General features: G+C 68.2%; 4 protein-coding genes across 7 annotated transcripts; 1 reads left to right on the top strand and 3 right to left on the bottom strand.

The window, feature by feature from the left end:
- Positions 1-302: 302 nt before the first annotated feature.
- LOC309438570 (RING finger protein 145-like) lies at positions 303-6,468 on the bottom strand. 2 transcript variants are annotated; one of them, XM_082050156.1, is made up of 10 exons: positions 6,090-6,468; positions 4,773-4,881; positions 4,586-4,677; positions 3,928-4,163; positions 3,365-3,540; positions 2,566-2,706; positions 1,769-1,951; positions 1,426-1,573; positions 988-1,344; positions 303-907 (listed from the first exon to the last, which is right to left on the bottom strand). In XM_082050156.1, the coding sequence occupies exons 1-10, from the start codon at positions 6,256-6,258 to the stop codon at positions 449-451; spliced, it is 2,070 nt and encodes a 689-aa protein (XP_081906282.1). In that variant the 5' UTR covers positions 6,259-6,468; the 3' UTR covers positions 303-448. The 2 variants fall into 2 exon arrangements, with proteins under 2 accessions (XP_081906282.1, XP_081906281.1); XM_082050155.1 differs by having other exon boundaries at positions 988-1,573.
- Positions 6,469-10,421: 3,953 nt separating this feature from the next.
- Positions 10,422-13,613, top strand: LOC309438857 (C-type lectin domain family 4 member F-like). The gene is made up of 7 exons (XM_082050778.1): positions 10,422-10,571; positions 10,657-10,767; positions 11,071-11,151; positions 11,750-11,806; positions 12,165-12,316; positions 13,146-13,258; positions 13,326-13,613. The coding sequence occupies exons 1-7, from the start codon at positions 10,505-10,507 to the stop codon at positions 13,480-13,482; spliced, it is 738 nt and encodes a 245-aa protein (XP_081906904.1). The 5' UTR covers positions 10,422-10,504; the 3' UTR covers positions 13,483-13,613.
- Positions 13,614-16,466: 2,853 nt separating this feature from the next.
- On the bottom strand, positions 16,467-18,288 carry AP5S1 (adaptor related protein complex 5 subunit sigma 1). The gene is made up of 2 exons (XM_082051503.1): positions 18,069-18,288; positions 16,467-16,900 (listed from the first exon to the last, which is right to left on the bottom strand). Exons 1-2 carry the CDS (start codon positions 18,239-18,241, stop codon positions 16,483-16,485), a joined length of 591 nt encoding a protein of 196 aa, XP_081907629.1. The 5' UTR covers positions 18,242-18,288; the 3' UTR covers positions 16,467-16,482.
- Positions 18,289-19,511: 1,223 nt separating this feature from the next.
- Positions 19,512-26,076, bottom strand: CDC25B (cell division cycle 25B). Of its 3 annotated transcripts, none has more exons than XM_082051500.1 (16): positions 25,818-26,076; positions 25,378-25,505; positions 24,761-24,812; positions 23,997-24,038; positions 23,483-23,519; positions 23,313-23,396; positions 23,104-23,223; positions 22,534-22,668; positions 22,342-22,419; positions 21,922-22,101; positions 21,737-21,832; positions 21,440-21,502; positions 21,222-21,320; positions 20,870-21,003; positions 20,673-20,784; positions 19,512-20,492 (listed from the first exon to the last, which is right to left on the bottom strand). In XM_082051500.1, the coding sequence occupies exons 1-16, from the start codon at positions 25,949-25,951 to the stop codon at positions 20,352-20,354; spliced, it is 1,635 nt and encodes a 544-aa protein (XP_081907626.1). In that variant the 5' UTR covers positions 25,952-26,076; the 3' UTR covers positions 19,512-20,351. The 3 variants fall into 3 exon arrangements, with proteins under 3 accessions (XP_081907626.1, XP_081907627.1, XP_081907628.1); XM_082051501.1 differs by having other exon boundaries at positions 22,342-22,416; XM_082051502.1 differs by having other exon boundaries at positions 23,483-23,516.
- Between the last annotated feature and the right edge of the window lie 1,300 nt (positions 26,077-27,376).

The following is a 27,376-nucleotide window of genomic DNA, read 5'->3' as shown; positions in this document are numbered from 1 at the left end:
AGGGACACGGGGACCCCCTGCAGCTGGGACCCCGCTCCCAAGCCCCTCCCGTGGCACCCCGGTCACCCCCGGGCTGGGGAGGGGCCCCCATCCTGTACTGGTGCGGGAACAGGGAACGGGGTTTGGGGAAAGGGGACCCCTGCCAGACCTACATGAGCCCCAGGTCACGCCCCCACCCATGCCTTGCCCCCTAGTGTGGTGACACCAGAAGGCACCCGTGCCCCCCCTTCCCGCACCCCCCACGGGACACGCCAGGCACAGGATATCATCGTGGGGGGGTGACAAGCAGCCCCAGCCCTCGGGTGCAGCCACTTCAGCTCCGGCTTTATTGCAAAAAGAGTCCGAGGGGACACGGGTGCTCGGGGTCCCCGGTGCCATGGGGGGCCCTGGCCCCGCTCGCTGCCAGCGCGGCCCCCACAGAGGGACCTGGGGGGGGCAGCTGGCGGTGCTAGGAGGGGGGGTGGGCGCTGTGGGGGTCCCCGCTGTCCCCCACACCCAGTGCGGGGCCGGCGGGTGAAGGGGACAGGTGCTGTGTGTCCCAGCTGTGGGGGTGACGGTCCCCGGGGGGCTGCGGGATGGTCCCCGCCTCGGGCTCCCGTGGGGTGGGGGTGCCGGGATGAGCGGGGTCCCCATCGTCCTGGGGAGCCCCAATGTCCCCCTGGCCAGGGACCACACTGTCCCCACCGGGCAGCTGAGCCAGGGCCGGGCTGGCGGCGGCTCCTCCGTCCCGCGTCCCCGTGTCCCTGCTGGCTGGCACTGCCCCCCCGCCGCTGGGATCCTCCTCCACAGCCGCCGCTGTGACCTGCTGGTGGCACAGGGGACACGTGTCCTGCACGTAGAGCCACTTGCGGAGGCAGTTGGCGTGGAAGAAGTGGCTGCAGGGGGTGATGACGGCCACCTGCATGTCCTGCGGGGGAACAGGTGTCACCGGCGGGCAGGGGACCCCCGGGGCTGCCCGGGGTGTCCGGGGGGGCGCAGGGGGCTGACCTGGAAGCAGATGGCGCAGACGTCGTCGTGGCGGCGCAGCTGCGCGGCCGTGGCGCGGGGCAGGGCGCCGATCCTGCGGGCGGCGTGGCGGCGCAGCAGGAAGCTCCGCCAGCCCGAGCGGGCGCGCAGCCACACGTTGAAGTAGGAGTGGATGATGATGACGGAGGCGCCCATCCAGCTCCACTCCCCGAACAGGGACTCCCAGGCGCCGTAGGCCACCACGCACACGGCCACCAGGAACTCCAGCACGCGGCTCACCGCGTTCACGCCGTACACGATCTCGTCCATGCGCTCCAGCGGCGCCGCCTGCGCCCGCTCCACCATGAACAGGCTGTAGATGAAGAGGGTGCCCAGCACCTGCCGGGGCGGCGCCTCGGTGATGCTGGCTGGGGCGCAGCCCGGGGGGCGGCGGGACCCCGGTTTGGGGGGGGGCCGCACCTGCAGCGAGGTGAGCATGCAGCTGGACACCAGGATGAGCAGCCAGAAGTCCAGCTGGAAGAAGTGGGCGATCTTGTAGGCCATGAAGCACGGGAACACCAGCAGGAACAGGCACATGCTGACGCCGCGGAAATGCTTCCAGAGGCTCCTGGGGGGCACGGCTCAGCGGGGCCGTGTACCCCCCGTGGGCAGCACCCGCCCTCCTCGCGCCCCGAATATGGCGCAGACTGTGCCCAAAACCGGGGAGCAAGAAGCCAAGGCGGCGGGAGGCCATGGGACCCAACGTGCTCTTCCCCACCGCGGCCCCCCAGCACGGGGGCTGGATCCTGCACCCCCCCAGTACCTGTTGCGTGAGGCCCCCAGCGCCAGCACGATGGGGTCGGCGATCTCGATCATGGACTGCAGCGTGGAGGTGACGACGATGAAGAGGATGATGCTGAGGAGGAAGGTCCGCTGGAGGACCTGCAGGTCCAGCAGCCCCGTCTGCAGCGCCAGCAGCAGCAGCGTCACCCCCTCCGTCACCCCCCTGCGGGAGGGGGGGTCAGGCACCGCACGGGCCGTGTCACCCCCTCCGTCACCCCCCTGCGGGAGGGGGGGTCAGGCACCGCACGGGCCGTGTCACCCCCTCCGTCACCCCCCTGCGGGAGGGGGGGTCAGGCACCGCACGGGCCGTGTCACCCCCTCCGCCACCCCCCTGCGGGAGGGGGGGTCAGGCACCGCACGGGCCGTGTCCTGCCCGCCCTTCGGGGACCTGCCCGGTCCCCAAACCCCTGTGACCCCCCTGTGCCCCCAGCCTGTGCTGGGGTCCCGCACACAAACAGGGCAGGAGGAGGGATGCTGTGCCCCCCCGCCCATGGCCACATCCTGCCCATGCCCCCTGTGCCCCTGCACCCCCATCCATGACCCCCAGCCGGTGACACCCCCTAGCCTGTGACACCCCCCAGCCTGTGCCCCCCACCCTCCCGCACCCCCACTCCGTGCCCCCACACCTCAGCCCCCCTCCTGCCCATGCCCCCCACATGTGGCCCCTGGCCTATGCCCCTTCCTGCCCATGTACCCCCCTCCTGCCAGTGCCCTCCCCTGCCTGTGCCCCCGCTGCCCCCACCCGTGCCCCCCACCCGTGCCCCCCAGCCCGCGCACCGGTGGGAGCCGTGGCCGTGGGGCCGGGCCCCGAAGCCCAGCAGGTAGCAGCGGCACAGGCTGAGCAGCCCCAGCGCCAGGTAGGACACGGCCGACGTCAGGCCCAGCAGCGCGTACGGCGTCCCGCAGCACTCGGCCACGCTGCGGGGCCACCGTCACCGCGGGGACACACCGGGGCGCCCGGCCTCCGCATCCTCCCACCGCACTCACCAGACCCCCAGACCCTCCTCATCCTCCCACCGCACTCACCAGACCCCCAGACCCTCCTCATCCTCCCACCGCACACACCAGACCCTCCTCATCCTCCCACCGCACACACCAGACCTTCCTCATCCTCCCACCGCACACACCAGACCCCCAGACCCTCCTCATCCTCCCACCGCACACACCAGACCCTCCTCATCCTCCCACCGCACTCACCAGACCCTCAGACCCTCCTCATCCTCCCACCGCACTCACCAGACCCCCAGACCCTCCTCATCCTCCCACCGCACACACCAGACCCCCAGACCCTCCTCATCCTCCCACCGCACTCACCAGACCCTCAGACCCTCCTCATCTTCCTCCCACAGCACCCACTGGACCCCAGACCCTCCCCATCTTCCTCCCAGCACCCATCGAGCTCCAACCCCTGCTCATCCTCCTTCCTCTGCACCCACCAAGCCTCAGACTCTCCTCCTCATCCTCCCCAACACCCACCGGACCCCAGACCCTCCTCATCCTCCCCAGCACCCACCAAGCTCCGACCCCTCTTCATTCTCCTCCCCAGCACCCGGGGAGCCTGAGCCCCCATCCCCACCTGCTGAGGAGGAGGAAGAGGAGGCCGTGCTGGTTGCGGGGGCCGGGGGGGCCGAGGAGGAAGGCTGCGAGGCGCAGGGAGAACAGCACCAGCCAGAAGACGAGGAAGAGGAGGGGGACGGCCAGCTGGCTCCACAGGGACACCCCCAGGGCCACCAGCCGGGACAGCTCCAGCGCCTGGGGGGACACACTCAGGGGGTGGCCCCGTCCTGCCCCACATGTGTAGGGCAAGGGGCGCGTGGGGGGCGGCTGTGCAAGGGGACACCCTGCAGCTCACCCTGTGGCACACCGGGCTCAGCATGGGAGCCCCCACCCACAGCCCCCCGCCCCACAGCCCCCACCCTGCAGCCCCCCGCATCGCACAGCCCCCCATCCTGCAGGCCCCCCACCCCTCAGACCCCCAATCCTGCAACCCTGCAGACCCCCCATCCCACACCCCCATCCCACAGCCCCATCCCGCAGCTCCCATCCCACAGCCCCACCCCGCAGCCCCCATCCCACACCCCCATCCCACAGCCCCATCCCGCAGCTCCCATCCCACACCCCCACCCCGCAGCCCCCGACCTGCAGCAGCTCCCGGCAGGCGGTGGCCGCCAGCTGGAAGGGGACGAGGACGTGGGTGGCCAGCACGTAGAGCACCTGGCTGGCGGTGAGGGCGGCCGCCAGGGTGCAGAGGGGGGGCAGCGCGGCGGGGGGCAGCCCCCACAGCCGCCCCAGCACCGGCAGCGCCGGCGCCGCCAGCAGCCAGGGCCGGCGGGTCCGCATCAGCAGGGAGCACAGCGCACACAGGCACAGCTGGCCTGGGGGACAGGGACAGCTGGGGACACCTGGGGACACCCGGGGACACGGGACCCCCAGGCGCCCTCCCCATGGCAGGGGGTAGAGGAGACCCCCAGGATTACTGTCCAGCCTCCCTGCTCCACCGTGCCATTGTCACCCATGTCATCCCACGGGTGACAGGGAGCCCAGCGCACACAGGCCTGGGGGACAGGGACACCTGGGGACAAAGGGCCCCTGTGCCACCTCCCTGGGTTGGGGGGCACAGAGGAGACCCCCAGGGCTCATGCCCAGCTCCCCCACTCAACACAAACCAGTGTCATTGTCACCCACGTGCCATCCCGCAGGTGACAGCTCCCGCAGCCGGTCAGACCCTCACCCCACCCATTGTCACCCTTGTCCCCGCCCGGGGACACCTTGGGGGCCCAGGACCCCCCCGGCTCACCTGCCAGGGCGGTGGCGAAGCGGCCGAGCGCCGCGGTGTCACCGTACATGCTGTCCTGGGCGCCGGACTCCAGCTCACGCCGCACGTAGTCCCTGCGGGGACAGAGGCTCAGCCGCGGTGTCCCCCGCGGTGTCCCCCGCGGTGTCCCCCGCTGTCCCCCGCAGTGTCCCCCGCTGTCCCCGCTCACCGGGCCGCCCCGTGCCCCGCGGCCAGCAGCAGCGCGGTCAGCAGGTGCAGGTAGAGCTTCACCAGGGACCGCACCGGCAGCGCCAGCACCACCAGGCACAGCACATGTCCTGCGGGAGGGGACAGCGTCAGTGTCCCCACCGAGACCCCCGCCCCGCTGGGACCCCTGCTGGGGACACGGCTGTCACCACGCACACGGTGGGGTGGGAACAACGGGGACGTGCGAGGGGCATCTCCCCGCCCCGTGTCCCCAGGCTGCCCGCCCTGCGAGGGGACACGTGGTGACAAGGGCACAACGTTGGGGACACAGCCCGTGCTGGCCCTCAGGACAGACCCCCAGCGAGTGGGTGTCAGTGGGGCTGGGAGGGCAGGACCCCAAACACAGCCAGCCCTTGGGGTGTCCCCTCATGTCCCCAAACACAGCCAGCCCTTGGGGTGTCCCCTCATGTCCCCAAACACAGCCAGCCCTCGGGGTGTCTCCACAGTGTCCCCTCATGTCCCCAAACACAGCCAGCCCTTGGGGTGTCTCCACGGTGTCCCCTCATGTCCCCAAACACAGCCAGCCCTCGGGGTGTCTCCACAGTGTCCCCTCATGTCCCCAAACACAGCCAGCCCTTGGGGTGTCTCCACGGTGTCCCCTCATGTCCCCAGCCTGGATGTCCCTGACCTGTCCATCCCTAGTGTGTCCCCAACCTAGTGATCCCTTGGGGTATCCCCTTATGTCCCCAACTTGTCCATGCCTTGGGGCGTCCTCTTGTGTCCACAATGTGACCATCCCTTTGGGTGGCCCCGCTGTGTCCCCTGCCCGTCCATCCCTTGGGATGTCCCCAGCCTATCCATCACTTGGGGTGTCCCCTCACGGCCCTGACCTGTCCATCCCTAACGTGTCCCCACCATGTCCCCAGCCTGGTTATGCCTTGGGGTATCACCACGTGTCCCCAACCTGTCCAACCTGTGGGCTGTCCCCTTGTGTCCCCAGCCTGGCCACCTCTGGGGTGTCCCAAATCTACCGATCCCTTGGGGTGTCCCCTCATGTCCGCAGTCTGTCCAACCCCGAGTGTCCCCAGCCTGCCCACCCCTTGGGAAGTCCCCTCATGTCCCTAACCTGTCCATCCCTGGGGTGTCCCCACCATGTCCCCAGCCTGGTTAACCCCTCATGTCCCCAGTTTGTGCATCCCTTGGAGTGACCCCAACACACCCATCCCTAGGATGCCCCCTCATGTCCCCAGTCCCTGGGGTGTCCCCGGTGTCCCCAGCCTGTCCAGCCCAGGGGTGTCCCCAGCCGTGGGTCCCCGCGTGTCCGTGTCCCCGTCCCTACCCAGGCCGGCGGCCCCGCGGAGGGCGGGGGGCCGCAGCAGCGGGGGGTCCCCGCGGCGGGGCCGCAGCAGCTCGGCGATGGCGGCCGCGTCCCAGCGGTACAGCAGGTCCAGCAGCGCCAGCGCCGGCACCCGCAGCGCCACGTTGGCCACCGCCTCCAGCCGCGACATGGCCGAGGGTCCCCGCGGGGGGACAGGGGGGTCCCCGCGGACCGCGGCCCCGCCCGGGGGAACCCCCCGGCGCCGCCCCGGCGGAGCTCCCCCGGCCCGGCAGGGGGCGCTCGCTCCGAACCCAGCAGGGGCCTGTCTGCCCGGCCGCCTCCCGCCGGGGCGGCCCCCGCTCCCGCTCCCGCTCCCGTTCCCGTTCCCGTTCCCGCTCCCGTTCCCGCCGCCGCAGTTCCGGTCCCTCCGCCACTTTCGCTTTCTCCCACCCCGCCCCTGCGCTCGGCGCGTGGCGGAGAGGCCTTGCGCCAGGGCGCAGCGCCGACGCCGCGCCCGCCATCTTAGAAGAGGGCGCGCACTCCCTCCACCTCCGTGTCTTCCGCCATCTTGGATAAGGGCAATGCGCCGGTAGCGGGGAGGACGCGGCCATCTTGGAGAAGGGGCGCGGCCCTCCGCGGCGACGTCACTCCCACTGCCCCGCCCAACCCCGTGTCAGCCATCTTGGGTGCGGGCAGGCGCTGAGGGCAGGCTCTGGCCGCCATTTTGAGAGGGGAATGTGGGGGGGCTGCGGGAACCTGGGGTTCCCGGGGGGATGGGGAGACCTTGGTAATACCAGCCCTTGGCCTTACTGGTGGAGAAGGTGGAAGTGCCTGAAAACCACTGGAGACAACACAGTCATTGGTCCCCAGTTAATGAGGGGAAAGCTCTGCTTAACCAACTTAATTTCCTTTTATTACAAGGTCACCCATTGAGTGGCTCTTCTGGATTTTAGCAAAGCTTTTGATCCTGTCTCTCCTTCTGCACAAACCGCCCAGCACTGGCAAGATGAGTCCATCACATGTTGGGTCCATCACCCATTGGGTCCATCACACGCTGGGTCCATCACACGCTGGGTCCATCACCCGTTGGGTCCATCACACTTTGGGTCCATCACACGCTGGGTCCATCACACGCTGGGTCCATCACACGCTGGGTCCATCACCCATTGGGTCCATCACACGCTGGGTCCATCACCCGTTGGGTCCATCACACGTTGGGTCCATCACACGCTGGGTCCATCACCCATTGGGTCCATCACACGCTGGGTCCATCACCCATTGGGTCCATCACACGCTGGGTCCATCACACGCTGGGTCCATCACACGTTGGGTCCATCACACGCTGGGTCCATCACCCGTTGGGTCCATCACCCGTTGGGTCCATCACACGCTGGGTCCATCACCCGTTGGGTCCATCACACGTTGGGTCCATCACATGCTGGGTCCATCACCCATTGGGTCCATCACACGCTGGGTCCATCACACGTTGGGTCCATCACACGTTGGGTCCATCACACGCTGGGTCCATCACACGCTGGGTCCATCACACGTTGGGTCCATCACACGCTGGGTCCATCACACGTTGGGTCCATCACACGTTGGGTGAGCACTTCCCTGGTGTGTTCCAGCCCCGGGGGTGACATCCGGCTGGTGGCCACTCCCAGCGGGGCTCCCAGGGCCCAACCTCATGTTTTTATAGACGATCTGGACGCAGCACTCAGACGTACATTGAGTTCACCAACGACGCTGAACGAGGAGCAGCTGTGGCCTCACCTGCAGGCAGGGGGACCCCCAATGGGACCCATGGGGACCAGTGAGTCCCACCCCACCTCCCGGCCGTGCCGCGGACTCCACGGATGGTCCTGTCGGGTCCCTTCCCACTCCAGACGTTCCGCGTCTTCATGATTCACCACTTGTGCAACGTGCGGCTGGCCAGTTTCCTTCCTCCTCCCGGCACCCCGGCACCCCGGCACCCCCGGCCCGGTGACGGGAACACCGGCCCTGACTCACCGCGGCACAACCACAGACCTGGTCACATCCTCACACCCCAATGAGCCGCCGCCTCCATCCGAGGCCGCTGGTGGATGTCAGGGTGCTGCACCCCGGGAAACATCCTAAAAATTGCCGTAGCAAACTGAAGACTCCGGTATGAAACCCCGTGTCTGCGTCGTGTAGGAGCTGAGTTGACAGGAACGAATAAATCAAGTCATTGTGCCCATATGTAGGGTCACAGAGCATCTCAAGGGGAAGCGACCATCAGGGTCATCAAGGCCAACCTGCAGGACAACCCAAAATTAAACAATAAAATCGAGAGCGTTGCCCGGACGCTCCTTGAACAGCCGTGACCGTGTCCCTGCGGAGCCCGTCCCACCCGCCCGTGCGGCGCGGAGCCTTCTCCTGGCGGCCAGACCGAGCAGAAGCCCCCCGGACCAAAACCCAACCGGGAAGGGCTGGGCAGAGCAACGGGATGGAGCCCAGAGAACACCAAACCCCCCCCGGATCGAAACCCAACCGGGAAGGGCTGGGCAGAGCAACGGGATGGAGCCCAGAGGACACCAAACCCCCCCCGGACCGAAACCCAACCGGGAAGGGCTGGGCAGAGTGATGGGATGGAGTCCAGAGAACACCAACCCCCCCGGACCGAAACCCAACCGGGAAGGGCTGGGCAGAGCGATGGGATGGAGCCAGAGAACACCAACCCCCCCGGACCGAAACCCAACCGGGAAGGGCTGGGCAGAGCGATGGGATGGAGCCCAGAGCATCCAGAGAACACCAAACCCCCCCTGGACTGAAGCCCAACCGGGAAGGGCTGGGCAGAGCTATGGCAAGTGGGGACGGAGCCCGGAGCGCCCGGAGAACACCAAACCCTGGCTGCGGGTCCTCTGATGCCAGAGGGTGGACCCAACACCCCACAGTCACACAACAATCTGAATGATCAGGTTTTGGTGACCTCTCGCTGGCGAGACGGTGGTGGAGTTGTGGTGGAGTTGTGGTCGCAGAGCCTCAGTGAGGTCAATGGGGTCCGTGTTTTGGAAAGTCCCTGTGCGGCCGCGGTTTGCGGGGAATTCGGTTAATCCCGCAGAGATCCGGGGTGTGGAAGGGGGTTCGGTGCAGAAACGACACGCGAGGCCCGCGGCCAAGTAACTGAAAACGGGTTAAGAAGATGCGAAATGGAGTCGGGGAGCGGGGCGGAAATGTAACCCCCGGGTTTCGGGCAATTCCTCCGTTTGCCAGAAAAACGCTGTGTCAGCATATTTGAGGCTATTTCCAGCGTCTGTGTCAAACACGATGACGGTTTGGGCCAAAAAGAGGAAAACCCCCCCAGAAGTCCCAAAGCCCACATCCTGCTCCTGCGGGGGAAGGTGGCACCGGGGCTGTGCCCGCGGTGGGGGGTGGCACCGGGGGCTGGGCCGGGGGGCTGGACGGTGACCCTGAGTGATCCCGTGGTGGGGGGAGTCCCCCTTGGGCTTCACGTCCCAGTGCGATGGTGAGGGTGGTGATGAAGATGATGATGGTGACGATGAAAGTGATGACGGTGATGATGATGGTGGTGGTGAAGATGATGGTGATGGTGAAGATGATGATGAAGGTGATGATGGTGATGAAGACGATGATGATGGTGATGACAATGACAAAAATGATGAAGATGATAGGTGGTGATGGTGATGATGAAGGTGATGATAATAATAATGATGATGATGAAGATGAAGGTGGAGCTGGCGATGGTAAAGATGATGATGATGGTGATGATGGTAGCGATAATGACAAAGATGATGCTGATGAAGGTGATGATGCTGATGATAATAATAAAGATGATGATGAAGATGAAGGTGGAGCTGGCGATGGTAAAGATGATGATGATGGTGATGATGGTAGCGATAATGACAAAGATGATGATGATGAAGGTGATGATGCTGATGATGATAATGATAAAGATGATGATGATGATGAAGATGAAGGTGACGATGGTGATGAAGATGATGCCCTTCTCCCCAGCATCCCCCCAGCTGCTGCTCCCTGGGGCTGGGGAGCCGATTCCCTCCTGGGGTGCAGGGAACCCCCAAAGTTTCTGTGTCTGTGGGGGGGAAACACAAACTGGAACTGGGGTGTGTTTGGGGACAAAAGCACAGGGTCGGGGTCGGGGTCAGGGTCAGGGTCAGGGTCGGGGTCGGGGTCAGGGTCAGGGTTGGGGTCGGGGTCGGGGTCAGGGTCAGGGTTGGGGTCTGGCCGCGGCTGGGGTGCAGGAGCCCCAGCGCGGTGCTGGGACATGCCCGTGTGCCTCACATGATGGGTTGTCCCAGACGACGCCACCCAGGGCGTGGGGACACGTGTGACGCCCGGCGGGCAGCAGGAACCGTCCCCACGCCCCGGGGTGCCCGGCAGCCGGTTCCCTTTCCTGGCGCGGCCACAGCCCCGGTGCCAGCGCGGCTGCGGCGATGGCGGCGACGGGGCCCGACCTGTACGAGCCGCTGCAGATCCAGTACCCGCCCAGCACCCCGGCAGGTACGGCCGCGGGACGGACGGACGGACGGACAGACAGCTGCCCGCGCCGCGCTGGGGCTGTGGTGACTCTGGCTTCTCCCCACAGCCCCCAGGGCCCCCCCGGCCACGTCCTGTCGGACACCGGGCACCATCCTGGCCGTGGGCACCGCGGTGCTGCTGGTGCTGGGGGCTGCGCTGGCAGCGCTGGTCATCCTGCGTGAGTGCCACCGCAGGGACACGGGGACACGGGGATGCGGACAGGGGCTGGGTGCGGGCAGGGAAGTGTGCAGGGATGCAGGCAGGGGTGCGGGCAGGATGCGGGCAGGGATGTGTGCAGGGGGGTGGGCAGGGGTGTGTGCAGGGATGTGTGCAGGGCTGCGGGCAGGGGTGCGGGCAGGGCTGCGGGCAGGGTGCGGGCAGGGCTGCGGGCAGGGTGCGGGCAGGGTGCGGGCAGGGTGCGGGCAGGGTGCGGGCGCAGGCAGCAGCCCTGGCCCGGTGCTCAGCCCCTGCCGCTCCCCAGACGTGCAGGGCCAGGCGGAGCTGCGGGCAGCGCAGGCAGAGCTGGCGGCAGCGGGGAACCCTCTGCTGCCCGAGCCCGATGGTGAGCGGGACCCCGGGGGGCACCCGGGACCCCAGCCCTGTCCCAGCCCTGTCCCCATCCCGGGTCCCCATCCCCTGTCCCCATCCCCTGTCCCAGCCCTGTTCCCATCCCTCATCCCCATCCCTGTCCCCATCCTTGTCCCATCCCCTGTCCCCATCCCCTGTCTTCAACCCCTGTCCCAGCCCTGTCCCCATCCTTGTCCCATCCACTGTCCCCATCCTGTCCCCATCCTTGTCCCATCCCCTGTCCCCATCCCCTGTCTTCAACCCCTGTCCCAGCCCTGTCCCCATCCTTGTCCCATCCACTGTCCCCATCCTGTCCCCATCCTTGTCCCATCCCCTGTCCCCATCCCCTGTCTTCATCCCCTGTCCCAGCCCTGTCCCCATGCCCTGTCCCAGCCCTGTCCCCATCCTTGTCCCATCCACTGTCCCCATGCTGTCCCCATCCTTGTCCCATCCCCTGTCCCATCCCTTGTCCCATCCCCTGTCCCATCCCTTGTCCCCATCCCCTGTCCCATCCCTTGTCCCCAGCCCCTGTCCTCATCCCTTGTCCCATCCCTGTCCCATCCCTGCCCGCTCCTCTCCCTGACCCCCCACAGGTCCCTGGAGCCGACGCGAGAGCTCGGCAGCGGAGCAGAGACGGAAGGATCAGCTCGGTAACGTGCCGGGGGGGTGACAGCCATCCCGGGGGGGTGACAGCCATCCTGGGGGGGTGACAGCCATCCTGGGGGGTGACAGCCATCCCGGGGGGGTGACAGCCATCCTGGGGGGGGTGACAGCCATCCCAGGGGGAACACCTGTCCCCGTGTCCCCCACCTGCCTCCCCGTGCCCCTGTCCCTATCCCATCCCCATCGCTGTCCCACCTCCCTGTGCCCCTGTCCCTATCCCATCCCCATCACTGTCCCACCTCCCCGTGCCCCTGTCCCCATCCCATCCCCATCGCTGTCCCACCTCCCCGTGCCCCTGTCCCCGTCCCGTCCCCACCGTGTCCCGTCCCGCCCGCGGGCTCGCAGGGCGGTGGCTGCAGGGGCTGGCGCTGGGCTGGCGCTACCACGAGGGCAGGATCTACTTCTTCTCGGGGGACCGCAAGGCCTGGGGGGACGCGGAGGCCGCCTGCCGCTCCACACACGCGCACCTGGTGTCCGTCACCAGCCCCGAGGAGCAGGTGGGTGCTGGTGCCAGCCCCCCCGCCTGCAGCCCGAGCACCCCCTGCCTGTGACCCCCTGCCTGTGACCCCCTGCCTGTGCACCCCCTGCCTGTGCACCCCCTGCCTGTGACCCCCTACCTGTGCACCCCCTCCCTGTGCACCCCTGCTTGTGACCCCCCTGCCTGTGACCCCCTGCCTGTGACCACCCTGCCTGTGACCCCCCCTGCTTGTGACCCCCCTGCCTGTGCACCCCCTGCCTGTGCACCCCCTCCCTGTGCACCCCTGCTTGTGACCCCTGCCTGTGACCCCCCTGCCTGTGCACCCCCTGCCTGTGACCCCCCTGCCTGTGCACCCCCTGCCTGTGACCCCCTGCCTGTGCACCCCTGCTTGTGACCCCTGCCTGTGACCCCCTGTCTGTGACCCCCTGCCTGTGCACCCCCTGCCTGTGACCCCCTGCCTGTGCACCCCCTGCCTGTGACCCCTGCCTGTGCACCCCCTGCCTGCACAACCTCAGAGAATCACAGAATCACTTTGGTTGGACAAGCCCCTCGAGCTCATCCAGTCCAACCATAACCCACCCTGTCCCTGCCCCATGTCCTGAGAACCTCATGTCCGTCTGTCCAGCCCTCCAGGGCTGGTGACTCCAGCACTGCCCTGGGCAGCCTGTTCAATGCCCCACAGCCCTTTGGGGAAGACATTGTCCCTAAATCCAACCCCAACCTCCGCTGGGCAACCTGAGGCCGTTTCCTCTGCTCCTATCCCTTGCTGCCAGCTCCTGCCTGCGGCCCCTCCTGCCCGCGCCCCCGCCCACCCCTGGCTGCCCGTGTCCCTGTGTCCCTGTCCCCAGGATTACCTGGCGCGGGAGGCGCGGGGCAGCTCCTACTGGATCGGGCTGTCGGCCACGGGCCCGGGCGGCTCCTGGCGCTGGGTGGACGGAGCCCCCTACTCTCAGGCCAAGAGGTGAGGGGGTTCTGGGGGGGGCTGGTACCCCCGGCCCCCCGGCCCCCTGACCCACCCCGCTCGGCAGCTTCTGGGCGCCGGGACAGCCGGACAACACCGACCATGGGAAGTGGGGCCAGGAGAGCTGCGCCCAGATCCACGCCGTGGGCAACGGGCTCTGGAACGACCACAACTGCAACTTCACCTTCCTCTGGATCTGCAAGCGCGACATGAGCCCGCCCTGAGCCCCGCGGCGGGGGCTGCAGCTGGAGCCACAGCTGGATCCGCGGTGGGATCTGCAGCTGGAGCCGCAGCTGGATCCACTGCTGTGTCCACAACTGGAAACACAGCTGGACCCACTGCTGGATCTGCAGCTGGAACCGTAGCTGGATCCACAGATGGACCAGCAGCAGGAACCACAGCTGGATCCACTGCTGGATCCACAGCTGGAACCACAGCTGGATGCTCAGCTGTGCCACTTCTGGATCTGCAGCTGGAACTGTGGCTGGACCCTCTGCTGGGTCTGTGGTTGGATCCACAGCTGGACCTGCAGCTGGTTCTGCTGCCAGATCCACTGCTGGATCCACTGCCAGATCTGCTGCTGGTTGTGCTGCCAGATCCACTACCGGATCCGCTACCAGATCTGCTGCCGGTTGTGCTGCTGGATCCACGGCTGGATCTGCTGCCGGATCTGGTACCAGGTCTGCTGCTGATCTGCGGCTGCACCTGCTGCTGGATCCGCTGCTGGATCCGCTGCCGGTTCTGCTGCTGCATCTGCTCCCAGATCTGTGCTGGGTCTGGCGCTGGATCCACAGCTGGATCTGCCGGCCCCGCTCACCCCCGCACGCACCGGACGAGCCCCCGCGCCCCACAGCTCCCCACAGCGCCCCACAGCCCCCCACAGTGCCCCACAGCTCCCCACAGCTCCCCACAGCACCCCACAGCGCCCCACAGCCCCCCACAGCGCCCCACAGCGCCCCACAGCTCCCCACAGCTCCCCACAGCGCCCCACAGCCCCCCACAGCGCCCCACAGCTCCCCACAGCTCCCCACAGCACCCCACAGCGCCCCACAGCCCCCCACAGCGCCCCACAGCGCCCCACAGCTCCCCACAGCTCCCCACAGCGCCCCACAGCTCCCCACAGTGCCCCACAGCTCCCCACAGCTCCCCACAGCTCCCCACAGCCCCCCACAGCGCCCCACAGCGCCCCACAGTGCCCCACAGTGCCCCACAGCTCCCCACAGCGCCCCACAGCCCCCCACAGCTCCCCACAGCGCCCCACAGTGCCCCACAGTGCCCCACAGCTCCCCACAGCTCCCCACAGCGCCCCACAGCTCCCCACAGTGCCCCACAGCACCCCACAGCCCCCCACAGCGCCCCACAGCTCCCCACAGTGCCCCACAGCACCCCACAGCGCCCCACAGCGCCCCACAGCGCCCCACAGCTCCCCACAGCCCCCCACAGCGCCCCACAGCGCCCCACAGCGCCCCACAGCGCCCCACAGCTCCCACAGCGCCCCACAGCTCCCCACAGCTCCCCACAGCGCCCCACAGCGCCCCACAGCGCCCCACAGCTCCCCACAGCGCCCCACAGCTCCCCACAGCGCCCCACAGCGCCCCACAGTGCCCCACAGCGCCCCACAGCGCCCCACAGCGCCCCACAGCGCCCCACAGCTCCCCACAGCTCCCCACAGCGCCCCACAGCGCCCCACAGCTCCCCACAGCTCCCCACAGCGCCCCACAGCTCCCCACAGTGCCCCACAGCCCCCCACAGCTCCCCACAGCGCCCCACAGTGCCCCACAGCGCCCCACAGCTCCCCACAGCTCCCCACAGTGCCCCACAGCTCCCCACAGTGCCCCACAGCCCCCCACAGCGCCCCACAGCGCCCCACAGTGCCCCACAGCGCCCCACAGCGCCCCACAGCTCTCTGCCAGTGCAGGGGGAGGGGGCGCCGGGACCCCTCAGCACCTGCACCCCCCGGGGTCCCTCCCGCCCCCCCGTCCCGTCCCTGCGCTGCCACAGCCGGGGACCCCCCAGCACGGGTCCCTCACGGGGAGGGGACGGAGCCCCCAGCACCCGTCCCTTGGGCTGGGGGGCAGGTTTGCAGCCCCCCAGGAGAGGGAACCAGCTCTTTTATAACACCCCCGTGGAGCCACCACCCATACAAAGTGACGTGGGGACACGTCCCCGTCCCTGCTCAGGGTGGGTTTTTACGGGGGCGGCCTCAGCCCCCCGGGATGGGACAAACTGATTAAAACCTGCTCTTCGCTGGCTCACTCTCTTTATTCCCGATGCTTTTGCCGTCCGTCCTGGTGGGGTATCTCAGCTCCCCCCCCAGTATTAGGGGTGCAGGGGAACCCTCTGCTGCCCGAGCCCGACGGTGAGCAGGACCCTGGGCGCACCCAGGACCTCCAGCCCTGTCCCAGCCCTGTCCCATCCCCTTTCCCCATCCACTGTCCCCATCCCCTGTTCACATTCCCTGTCCCCATCCCCTGTCCCCATCCATTGTCCCCATTCCCTTTCTCCATCCATTGTCCCCATCCCCTGTCCCACCCCTGTCCTCATCCCCTGTCCCATCCCCTGTCCCCATCCCTGTCCCCATTCCATTGTCTCCATCCCCTATACCCATCCATTGTCCCCATCCCCTGTCCCATCCCTGTCCTCATCCCCTGTCCCATCCCCTGTCCCCATTCCATTGTCTCCATCCCCTATACCCATCCTTTGTCCCCATCCCCTGTCCCATCCCTGTCCTCATCCCCTGTCCCCATCCATTGTCCCCATCCCCATTCCCCATCCATTGTCCCCATCCCCTGTCCCATCCCCTATCCCCACCCTTTGTCCCCATCTCCTGTCCCCATCCATTGTCCCCATCCCCTGTCCTCATGCCCTGTCCTCATCCCCTGTTCACATCCCCTGTCCCCATTCCATTGTCCCCATCCCCTATCCCCATCCTTTGTCCCCATCTCCTGTCCCCATCCATTGTCCGCATCCATTGTCCCCATCTCCTATCCCCATCCATTGTCCCCATCTCCTGTCCCCATCCATTGTCCGCATCCATTGTCCCCATCTCCTATCCCCATCCATTGTCCCCATCCCCATCCCCATCCATTGTCCCTATCCCTGTCCCCATCCATTGTCCGCATCCATTGTCCCCATCCCCTATCCCCACCCATTGTCCCCATCCCCTGTCCCATCCGCATCCCCACCCATTGTCCCCATCCCTGTCCCCATCCCCTGGTGGCTGCTCAGCGGGCTGGTTTGACGCCCATCTCCCGGTCCAGCGCCTGCAGGAAGGCCTGGTTGAGGAACAGCATCTGTCCGTGGGGCAGGATGCGGTCCAGGACGGCGTCGGCGGCCTCGGGCCGCAGCAGCGCGTCGGCGCCGGAGCCCAGCAGCCGCAGGGCGGCCAGGAGCCGCGGGGCCAGGCGCCGCAGCGTCATTTCGGCCAGCGACAAGTTCTCCCGGGGGTCGCAAACCAAAGCGAAAGCCACGGCCAGGACGGACAGCCAGGCCACCGTCACCCCCTGGGGAAACGGGTCCCCCGGGGGGAGATGGAAAAGCCCCCCCGGGGCGTCTTGCAGAGAGATGGGGTCCTCGGGGGGCTGGGGGGCGGGTGGGGGTGATGAGGATGGTTGAAGCAGCTGGTAATGGGAGGTCACTTGTCTGCAAGAGAAGGGGGGACGCTCATGTTAGGACCCCCAGGGATAGGGTGAACCCCTCTATTAGGGGGGGCCAGGGCTCGGCGGGACCCCCGGGGCCGTGGAACCACGGCCCCGGGGGTCCCGCCGAGTCCTGCCCCCCCTAAAAGTGGCTGTTAGAGCTCTGGGCTTCCTGGGGGGTCCCACAGCATCCCCAGAAATGGGGGTCCCATAGGGGAGGGCATCCCAGCATCCCCAGAAAGGGGGGTCCCATAGGGAAGGGGGGCCCAGCATCCCCAAAAAGGGGGGTCACATAGGGGAGGGCATCCCAGGATCCCCAGAAACGGGGGTCCCAGCATCCCCAGAAAGGGGGGTCCCATAGGGGAGGGCATCCCAGCATCCCCAGAAATGGGGGTCCCAGCAACCCCAGAAAGGGGGGTCACATAGGGGAGGGGGGTCCCAGCATCCCCAGAAACACAGGTCCCATAGGGGAGGGGGTCCGAGCATCCCCAGAAAGAGGGGTCCCATAGGGAAGGGGGTCCGAGCAGCCCCAGAAATGGGGGTCCCATAGGGGAGGGCATCCCAGCATCCCCAGAAATAGGGGTCCCATAGGAAAGGGGGTCCGAGCATCCCCAGAAAAGGGGATCACATAGGGGAGGGCATCCCAGTATCCCCAGAAACGGGAGTCCCAGCATCCCCAGAAATGGGGGTCCCATAGGGAAGGGGGGCCCAGCAGCCCGAGACATGGGGGTCCCATAGGGAAGGGGGGTCCCAGTATCCCCAGAAACACAGGCCCCATGGGGGGGAGGTCCCAGCATCCCCAGAAACAGGGGTGCCATAGGAAAGGGGGTCCGAGCAGCCCCAGAAATGGGGGTCCCATAGGGGAGGGGGGCCCAGCATCCCCAAAAAGGGGGTCACATAGGGGAGGGCATCCCAGCATCCCCAGAAACGGGGGTCCCAGCATCCCCAGACATTGGGGTCCCATAGGGAAGGGGGGCCCAGCATCCCCAGAAAGGGGGGTCCTATAGGGAAGGGGGTCCCAGCATCCCCAGAAAGGGGGGGAGGTGTCAGTATCCCCAGGAACGGAGGGTCCGATGGAGTGGGGACTGGGGGGTCCCGTGGAGGGGGGTCGCAGCCCCAGCATCTCCAGGCAGGGGGTCCCGTGGGGTGTCCCATCCCGGGGTCTGGGGTACCTGGCCACTGCCAGCAGCTGCTCTTTGCGGAGGAGGCGCTGCCGGGCGGGGTCCGCGGGGTCCGGGGGGGTCTCGGGGGGGGTCCCGAAGGAGCGCGCGTACAGCACGCGGCAGGGGGCGGGGCCCGGAGGGGCGGGGCCGCCCAGCGCCAGCAGCACGAACGCCCTCACCATGGCAACGCGACCCCGGCCCGCCGCGCGGTCACGTGGGGCCGGCCCGCCCATCCGCTGCTTGCCATTGGTCAGCGGCCGTGACGGGTCCGTGCTCGGATTGGCGCGGCGCGCAAAAGGCAGCGGTTGGCCGATGCGGAAGGGAGCGGCGGCGGCGATTGGTGAGCGTAGTGAGGGGGCGGGGAGCTGGGCGCCCGCCCACTGTGTCGTGATTGGGCAAGGCTACGCAGGCGACGCGCTGATTGGCGGAGAGGCGCTGATGGGCGCGGCAGAAGGAGGAAGTAGGGTCTGGGGGCGAACAGCGTGGCCGGCGGGCCACAGGGGCGCCCGCTGCGGGGTGACGGAACAGCCGGGGTGGGGGGACAGGGACAGGATCACCCTGGGCTGGCGGAGCCAGGGGCAGCGGGGACCACAGGGGGTGACACACAGTGACCCTGGGGCCAGTATGAGCCAGGATGGGGGACCCGCCACTCATCACCCAGAACCCCAGAGTGTCAGGGGTTGAAGGGCCCTGGAAAGCTCATCCAGGTCAATCCCCCCATGGAGCAGGAACACCCAGCTGAGGTTACACAGGAAGGTGTCCAGGCGGGTTGGAATGTCTGCACAGAAGGAGACTCCACAACCCCCTGGGCAGCCTGGGCCAGGCTCTGCCACCCTCACCCCCAACAAGTTGCTTCTCAAATTCAAGTGGAACCTCCTGTGTTCCAGTTTGAACCCATTACCCCTTGTCCTGTCACTGGTTGTCACCAGAAGAGCCTGGCTCCATCCTCCTGACACTCCCCCTTTCCATATTGATCCCATGAATGAGTCCCCCCTCAGTGTCCTCTTGTCCAGCTCCAGAGCCCCAGCTCCCTCAGCCTTTCCTCACACGGGAGATGCTCCACTCCCTGCAGCATCTTGGTGGCTGCGCTGGACTCTCTCCAGCAGTTCCCTGTCCTGCTGGAGCTGAGGGGCCACAACTGGACACAAGATTCCAGGTGTGGTGTCCCCAGGGCAGAGCAGAGGGGCAGCAGAACCTCTCTCATCCTTCCAGCCCTGCAGGGCCCTGGGGGTCCCAGCCATGACCCAGCTCCATGTCCCCCTGTGGTGTCCCCAGGGTCTGGGCCAGCCCCTGACACCCCCCTGCTCAGGGGCAGCATTAAATGGGTCATTTGTCCCCACCCCAGCTGCCACCACCCTAGGGGAGCCCCCAGGGACTCCATCACCCCCCAAAACTCCCCCCTGCCCCCCCCCGTCCCCATCCAGCCCATTGTAGCACAGTCACACACCAGGCTGGGGGTTGTTCTCCCTCCTCAAGGAGTTAAGTTATTAACCAGGAGTGTAAAAAACACATACAAACAAACAAGACACATGGGCAGAGCCACCCCACGGGTGCCATGGCCCCCCCCAACAGGTGTCACAACAGCCCCACAGGTGCCACAGCCCTGGGGCGGGGGTGCAGCCCCTCCTGCCCCCCCAGTTCACTAGAGAACAAACCACTTTAAATAACATTTGGGGCAGAACAAACCCCAACAACATTAACAGCCCCCCCCAAACAACCCCAGGCAGTAGGTGACTATGACAAGGGGCGCCCCCAGGGCCCCCCCCGCAGGGCCGGGCTGGGTCCCGCAGCACCCCCAGGGTTAAGTGCTTTTCTGCAACATTTCTACTAATTTGTCCCCCTCAGGGGCTCCCCCAGCGCCTCATGGGGGGTCCCCACCAGCCCCTGGGGGCTCCCCAGCTGCACCCCAGGGGCTGACACAGCCCCCCGGCCCAGGGTGCGAGGGGAAGGGGGTGACAGGGCTGGGGGGATGGCCCCAGCCCCTGAGCCCCCTCCCCGCAGTGGGGAGAGCCCCCCACCCCCGTGAGGCTGGCCTGGCAGTGACACACAGCACCCCCCCCAGCCACCATTCGGGTAAAACCTGAACCCCATTCTACCCTCTCCTCAGGGTAAAAAGCGGTAAAACTACAACCATGCCCCCCCTTCCCGCAGCCAAGGGTGACACTGTGCAAGGTCCCCAGCAGAGGTGGGGGGACACGAGGTTTTGGGCTGGGAGCTGGGGCCTGACAGCAGCCCCAGGGGGTGGGGGGCTGGGGGGTCCCCAGGAGGGCGGGGGGGGCCCGGGGGGGCCCATCAGAAGTCCTTGAGGCGGCTGTAGAGCTCCCGCTTGCTGCGCTCGCCCGCCCAAGTGCGGCTCTTGAGGCGGAAGCGCCGCAGATCCTCCTTGAAGTCGGCGTGGTGCATGGGCCGGTAGTCCTGGGGCTCGCAGTGGCTCTGGGGGGGGCCCGTCAGCACCCAAACAGCAGCCATGACCCCCCCGGGGTGCGGGACCCCCATGGAGGTACCATCCCATGGAGAATGCTCAGGACTAGACCCTCCTTCCCACGCTCAGGGTTTGGGGAGGGGACAGGGGGTCCCAGCCGTCCCAACACCACAGGGCAGCGGGGGGCTCACCTGGTACTGGGGGAAGAACTCCCGGTACCCCCCCTTCAGGACGTAGAGCTCAGGGTAGTGCAGCTGGGGGTACTCGTTACAGGCTCGGTCCTTCTCCCGGACAAAGCGGCACCTGCGGGACACGGGGGGACTGTCACCAAACCAGGAGCTGGCTGTGGCCGGGGTGGGGTCCGGACCCCAGCGTGCCCCCCACTCACATCCTGGGGCCCCTCTCGGAGGAGAACTCGCAGTGGAAGATGACGATCACCCTCTTGCTGGCGTCGAAGGGGACGATGGGCTTCTTGAGCAGGAACTCCTCCACGTCCTGCTCCAGCGGCAGGTTCACCGCGCCCTGCGGGGGAGGAGGCTCCTTCATCCCCCCCATTCTATCCGGGGGGCTCTGCACGCTGCCCCAGCATCACCCATCTCCCAGCGCAGCATCGCTGGGGCTGGGCAGCTTGGGGGGATGCTCAGTGGCTTGGGGGAGCTCAGCCCCCTGGGGGTTTGATGGGTTTGAGTGTCCCCCACCCCACAGGAGCCCCCCACCCCGTCCCCAGCGGTGGTTCTGACCTTGATGTGTCCTCCCTCGTACTCGTAGGGGTACCTGCAGTCCACGATCACGCAGCTCTCGATCAGGCTGCTGAACTGCCCCGTCAGCACCGCCACCATCTGCGGGGCAATGTCACCATGGGGGGGGAATGTCACCGGGTGGGGGGGAATGTCACCGGGGTGGGGGACATAGGGCAGGCAGCCCCCAGGTGTGCGGAGAGAGGCTGCTGTTCCTTTACCATCTCCGGGGAAATGTATTTGAGGTCCTGGTGCTTCCCCTCCACCGTCTGCAGGAGATAAGCCTGGAGGGGATGGGGGGGTCAGGATCTGTCTGGGGGGGCTGTCACCCATTCCCCCCACAGGACCCAGCGCTGGCACTGCCAGAGCCACGAGGCTCTTCAGGCTGGAAAGTCACAGCCCCATGTGTCCTTGTCCCCAGGCAAGTGCCACCAGCTGGGTCTGGGTCTCACACCAGCACAGGGCTCTGCTGACGGCCCCCCCTTCTGCTCGGGGGGCAGCACCCCCAGGCCCCCCACCTTGGAGAAGTCCCCGATGAGCTCGCGGTGGTCGTTGGCCAGCAGGTCCTCGATCTCCTGGTGGCAGAAGGACCTGGAGCGCAGCAGCCGCGCTTTCTGCAGGGACACAAACCACGACCCCCCCGTGTCACCGGCAGAGCCGCCGCACGGGCCGGGACCCCCGCCCCAGCATCCCCATCACCCACCGGCTCCGCGTCCTCGCCGGGCGTCCCGGCCACGCTCCGCCGCCGCTTGGGCTTGACGGGGCTGGGGGTGTCCCCGTCCGGGGGGCGCCGCTCCAGCCGCTTCAGGATGGGCCGGATGACGCTGCTGGGCATGGAGGGCGAGCGGAACAGCTGCCGGCACTTGCTGCGCTTGGCGGGACGCTGCGGGGAGAGCCCGTGCTGCTGCCTGGGGGCTGCTGGCCCCCGCGTCCCCCCCAGCGCCAGGAGGGGACAAGGGTCCTGCTCCGGTGGCCATGGATGAGCCCCCAGGGTTGGTGACGCTCAACAACCCACCCCTGTGCCAGGGACCTCCAACCCCAGAGACCCCCCTGGAGAGCCTGGGGGTGACCTGGGGCTCCATCCACCCCCGGGGCTCCATCCCCCCCCTCCAGTCCCACGTACCGGCTCTGCCTCCTCGGTCCTCACCAGCGGCGCGGTCAGCAGGTTCTCCATGCCCTGCGGCACGGCGGCATCGCTCTGCTGGGGGACATGGGGGGAGGAAGAGGAGGGGATGAAGGGGACAACTCCCACCGGCCACTTCCCACACCCCCAGGTGGGACAGTCCCCACACCCGGGCTGATCCAGCCCCCCCACCTTCATCTCCTCCTCGTCCAGGATCTCCATGAACCCATCGTCATCCTCCTGGGACATGGAGGAGGTCAGGGAGCACCGGCGCAGCACGATGGGGCTCTCTCCCATGGACACATTTTCCTTCTCGGGGGTGTCAAACTGGGGGGGACACGGCCCATGGCTCAGTGGGGTCAGCCCCCCACCACCCCAGGCTGGGACCCCCGGTTTCTGGGGTGAACGTGGACGCTGGAGCAGCTCAGCAGCCTCTGCAGTGGAACCCCTGAACCCCAGAGCTCTCCCAGCCCCTGCAATGGACACCCCTGGCCCCAGAGCTCTCCCAGCCCCTGCAGTGGAACCCCTGAACCCCAGCGCTCCCCCAACCACTGCAATGGACACCCCCGGCCCCAGAGCTCCCCCAGCCCCTGCAATGGACACCCCCAGCCCCAGAGCTCCCCCAGCCCCTGCAGTGGACACCCCCAGCCCCAGAGCTCCCCCAGCCCCTCTCAGCAGCCCCTGCAGTGGAACCCCCACCCCTGAGTCCCCCCAGCCCCCCCGAGCAGCCCCTGCAGGACCCCCGCCCCCAGCCCCTCTCACCAGCAGGTCGGGTGCGGAGCCGGGTCTTGGGGTGCCGGGGTCCCCCCCCACAGCCCCCTGGCCGGGGAGGGGCCGCCCGCGCTGGCACGGCCTCTGCGGCTTCTTGAAGACAAACCCCTCCTGCAGGGGGGGGGCGCAGCATCAGCACCCTCTGCCCCCTCCCCAGCCCCCCGCCCCCTCCCCAGCCCCCGCCTCAGTGTCCCCCTCACCGTGACCTCGGGGTCCCTCTGCCCGTTGAACTCGGGGCGGTGGGAGATGTTCCTCAGGACCGGGCTGGCCCCCAGCAGCTGCGGCTGTGGGGAGGGGGGGTCAGGGGTGCTGCACGGCCCCTGTGCCCCCCCGGCTCCATCCTCCCCCCTGATCTGGCCTCCAGACTCACCGGCACCGAGTGGATCCTCCGGGAGAGGAACTTACTGCTGCGAGGGGAAAAGGGACATGAGGGACACAGCCCTGGCCGGGGTGTCCCCGAGGCTGGCAGGGCCCCCCACCCCTTGGGTCCCCACAGTGGGGTGACACCTCCCCAGAGCTGTCACAGCTCCCAAAGGACCCGGGGGCAGCAAATCATCTGGGGACAAAGAAACAACAATGGCCTGATCTGAACCCCAGAAGGGCATGGGGACAGCCTGGGGACAGGGACAGCACAGCGTTAGGGTCTGGGTTTAGGGACAGCCTGGGTTTGGGGACAGGGACAGCCTGGGTTTGGGGACAGGGACAGCCTGGGTTTGGGGACAGCCTGGGCATGGGGACAGGGACAGAACAGCTTTTGGATCTGGGTTTAAGGACAGCCTGGGTTTGGGGACAGCACAGCTTTAGAATCTGGGTTTAGGGACAGCCTGGGCATGGGGACAGCATGGCTTTCGGGTCTCGCTGTGGGGACAAAGCCCTTCACTCACTCTCTGAGAACGCTCCCGGACTCGAGCATCGCGCTCTCGAAGCTGCGGGGAGAGCAGAGCTGGGGTCAGGGGGTGCGAGCCCTGTGCCCCAGCCCCCCCGGGCCCCCACCCGCACAGGGACCAGCAGCCCCCCAGGAGCGCCGGTTCCCAGCCCCACAAAGGGTTAAAGCCCCATCTGGACGCTGCTGGTTTCAGGCTGGGGACCCCAGCCCGGGAGAGCAGCACACGGGGGTGGTCTCAGGGACCCCAGTGTGGGGGGGGAGCACACGAGGGTGGTCCCGGGGGCCCCCTGACCCCGCTCCACCCCCAGACAAAGCCAGCAGCCGCTCTCCACCTGTATGTAAATCCACCGCCGGCGGGGACGCCGGGGACACCGGGATGCTGGCCGGCAGCCATATGGCCACGCCGGCGGCACGCGGGGGCCCCGCACGTCCCCCCGCCCCACAGCTGTCCCGGCGTCACCATCTGCCCCCGGTTATTCATTCACCCGGCACATCTGCCAGGGCCGGGCTCTGCCAACGGCCCGGCAAAGCACCGGCACGGGGGGGCTTTGGGGACAACTCTCTGGTGGGGGGGCACAGCCCCTCCTGAACCCTGCACCCCCTGAGCCCTGCACCCCCACCCTGAACCCTACACCCCTCAACCCTGCAGCCCCACCCTGAACCCTGCACCCTGCACCCCCACGCCATGGGGCCTGTGCAGCAGCACCCCAAGGCTCCCCAGGGAGACAGGGGGCTTTGGGAGCCCCCGGGGGGGACACTCACACGTCCTCCAGTGCCGTGGGGTCCTCCTGCGTGGGGGACTCCAGGTCCACTCCTGTGGAACAAGGAGCAGGGGTGGCACCGGGGGGGACATCGGGCCCCATTGGGGACAGAGCCACATCCTGCCCTGGGACCCGGCACTGGCACCGCTCCTGGGGGGCCCTTTGCAGAGGAGCCCCCCACATCCCGCTGGGATGGTGGCCATGGCCAGTGCTCACGGGGGTCACCCAGCCCCCCCGCATGGCACAGGGGATGTCACCGGCCCCGGGAGCACCGTCCTGGCCAGCATGTCCCATGTCCCCCGAGCAGGGACCCGCTGGGTGCTCCACGGCCGAGCCCCCGGGGTGAGCAGGGCTGGGGGCTCTCACCCGTTGTCCCCCCCCGGAAGGGGACACGGACGGAAGCGCGGGGAGGAAGTCCCGGTTTGAAGCCGAGAACCCACGGGGGTGACACAGAGCGGGACCGGCACCCATGTGCACCCGAGAACCTCAGACCCCCAAAACCGCCCTGCCAGGTCCCTTCCCCACACCCCCCCCACTGCCAGGAGACCCCCCGGTGTCCCAGATCCACGCACGTCCCCGGGCTGCAGGAGGGGTCGGGAAGGGGGGCCCATCACTCACCCTGGTCCGAGGAGTCGGAGGAGACGGAGCCCCGGGGGGAGCCGGGGGCCCCCGCGGCCCGGGCCGGGCGGCAGCGCTGGCTCTGCAGGGACAGCCCCGCCACCCGCCGCTTCGGCGTGTCCCCGGGGCTGCGGGCGGGACGGGGGTCAGCCCCGGGGCCCCCGAGCCCCTTCCCGAGGGGTCAGCCCCGGGGAAGCCCCCGAGCCCCCTCCCGAGGGGTCAGCCCCGGGGAACCCCCCGAGGGGTCAGCCCCGGGGACCCCTCGAACCACTTTCCCGAGGGGTCAAGCCCCGGGGATCCCCCCGAGCCCCCTCCCGAGGGTTGGGGGGGAGCGAACCACCCACCCACCCCCGAGCCCCGCGCGGGGCTGCCCGCGTCCCCGCGTCCCCAGGGGCCACACGCGTGAGCAGCTCCCCCCGCCGCCCCCCGGCCCCACTGACCTGCCCAGCCCCGCCAGGTTGTCCATGTCCAGCGCCAGCGTGGTGACCGGAGACATGGTGGCGGGGGACACGGTGGCCGGGGACACGCCGGCCCGCGCCGCCGCCAGCCCGCGCCGCCCGCCCCACGCCGCCATGTGCGGGCAGGAAAGCGACTTCGGAATTAATTTAAAAGAATGCTATATATTTTTATATATGTCCTATGTGTCCCCGGCGCTCCGGCGAGCCGGCCGCGCCGCGTCCGCTTCGGCGGGGGGGGACGGGGGGGCCGGCGGGACGCGCGCCCGTCGCCGCCCCTATTTATATTCGAAAAATAACAGGGAGCGGAGCGGCGGGAGCCAATGGGGCGGCGGCGGCGGGGGCGGGGCCACGGGGGGGCACGGGGGGGCACGGCCCAAAGTGGGTGCATGGAGGGGGGGGCACAGGCAGTGTGGTGCAGGGGGGGACACATGGGGGGGGCACGTGGTCCAAAGTGGGGGCGAGGAATGGGGAGGCACAGCCGGGGGGTGCATGGGGGGACATGGCGCAAAGTGAGTGAGGGACACGGGGGGGCATGGCCGCGGGGGGAAATGGGATGGGGGTGCATGGGGGGATATGGCGCAAAGTGGGTGAAGGACACGGGGGGGCATGGCCGCGGGGGGAATTGGGATGGGGGTGCATGGGGGGATATGGCACAAAGTGGGTGAGGGACACGGGGGGGCATGGCCGCGGGGGGAAATGGGAGGGGGGGTGCATGGGGGCATGGCTTAGGGACCGTGGAGGGGACATGGCCGGGGGGGCATGGAGAGGTGCATGGCTGGGGGGCCACATGGCTGCATGGCTGGAGCGGACATGGTGTTGGGGGGCACATGGAGGGGACATGGCTGGGGCTGGGGTACACAAAAGGGCGCATGGCTGGGGGGGACGTGGCGGGGGTGCACATGTTGAGGGGTGCATGGGGGGCACAGCTGGGGAGGGTGAGCGCTGGGAACACGAGGGTGGACATGGGTGGGTGCACATGGGTGATGGTGCAGCCCTGGGGGGGTCCCAGTGTTTGGGCCCCCCCGGCCGCATTCACGTCCAGGGCCTGGTGCATGTGCTGTCCCCACTGTCCCCGGAGCCCCATGTCCGTGGCCCCCATCCCCACTTGCCAAAGCCACGTGCCATGTGCCACCGGCCGCGGTGCCGCCTGACCCCAAACCCGCTGCCTGTCCCTCCCGGGCCCCCGGGCACAGACCCCCGTCCGTCTGTCTGTCCGGGGGGCGGCTGGACAGAGCCCTGCCCGGGGGGTCTCCAGCCGGGGGGGCTCTGTGGGAGGGGGCGGGAATGCGCCGGGTGGCCGCCTGGGTGGCCGTCCCCAGCCTTTCATCCATTGTCCCCAGCCCCATTCTTCCCTTTCAGAGGGGAAAGGAGAAGGGGGGGTGGGCAGGGGGGCGGGGGGCAGCTCTCCAGACTGGGGGCGTTCAGCCCAGCGGCTCCGGTGACACCCCCGCAGGGGCCCGATCCTGCCCCTCCCGAAGCGAGCGCAGGGCACGGGGGTCCCACACCCCCCCATTCCCGGGCTGGGGTCCTGGGGGTGTGGG

The sequence above is a fragment of the Streptopelia decaocto genome (genome assembly GCF_964273445.1).
Source record: "Streptopelia decaocto genome assembly, chromosome: 4".
Classification (NCBI taxonomy): Eukaryota; Metazoa; Chordata; class Aves; order Columbiformes; family Columbidae; genus Streptopelia; species Streptopelia decaocto.
Note: the sequence above shows the minus strand (reverse complement) of the source record. Positions and strands in the feature narration are given on the sequence as shown.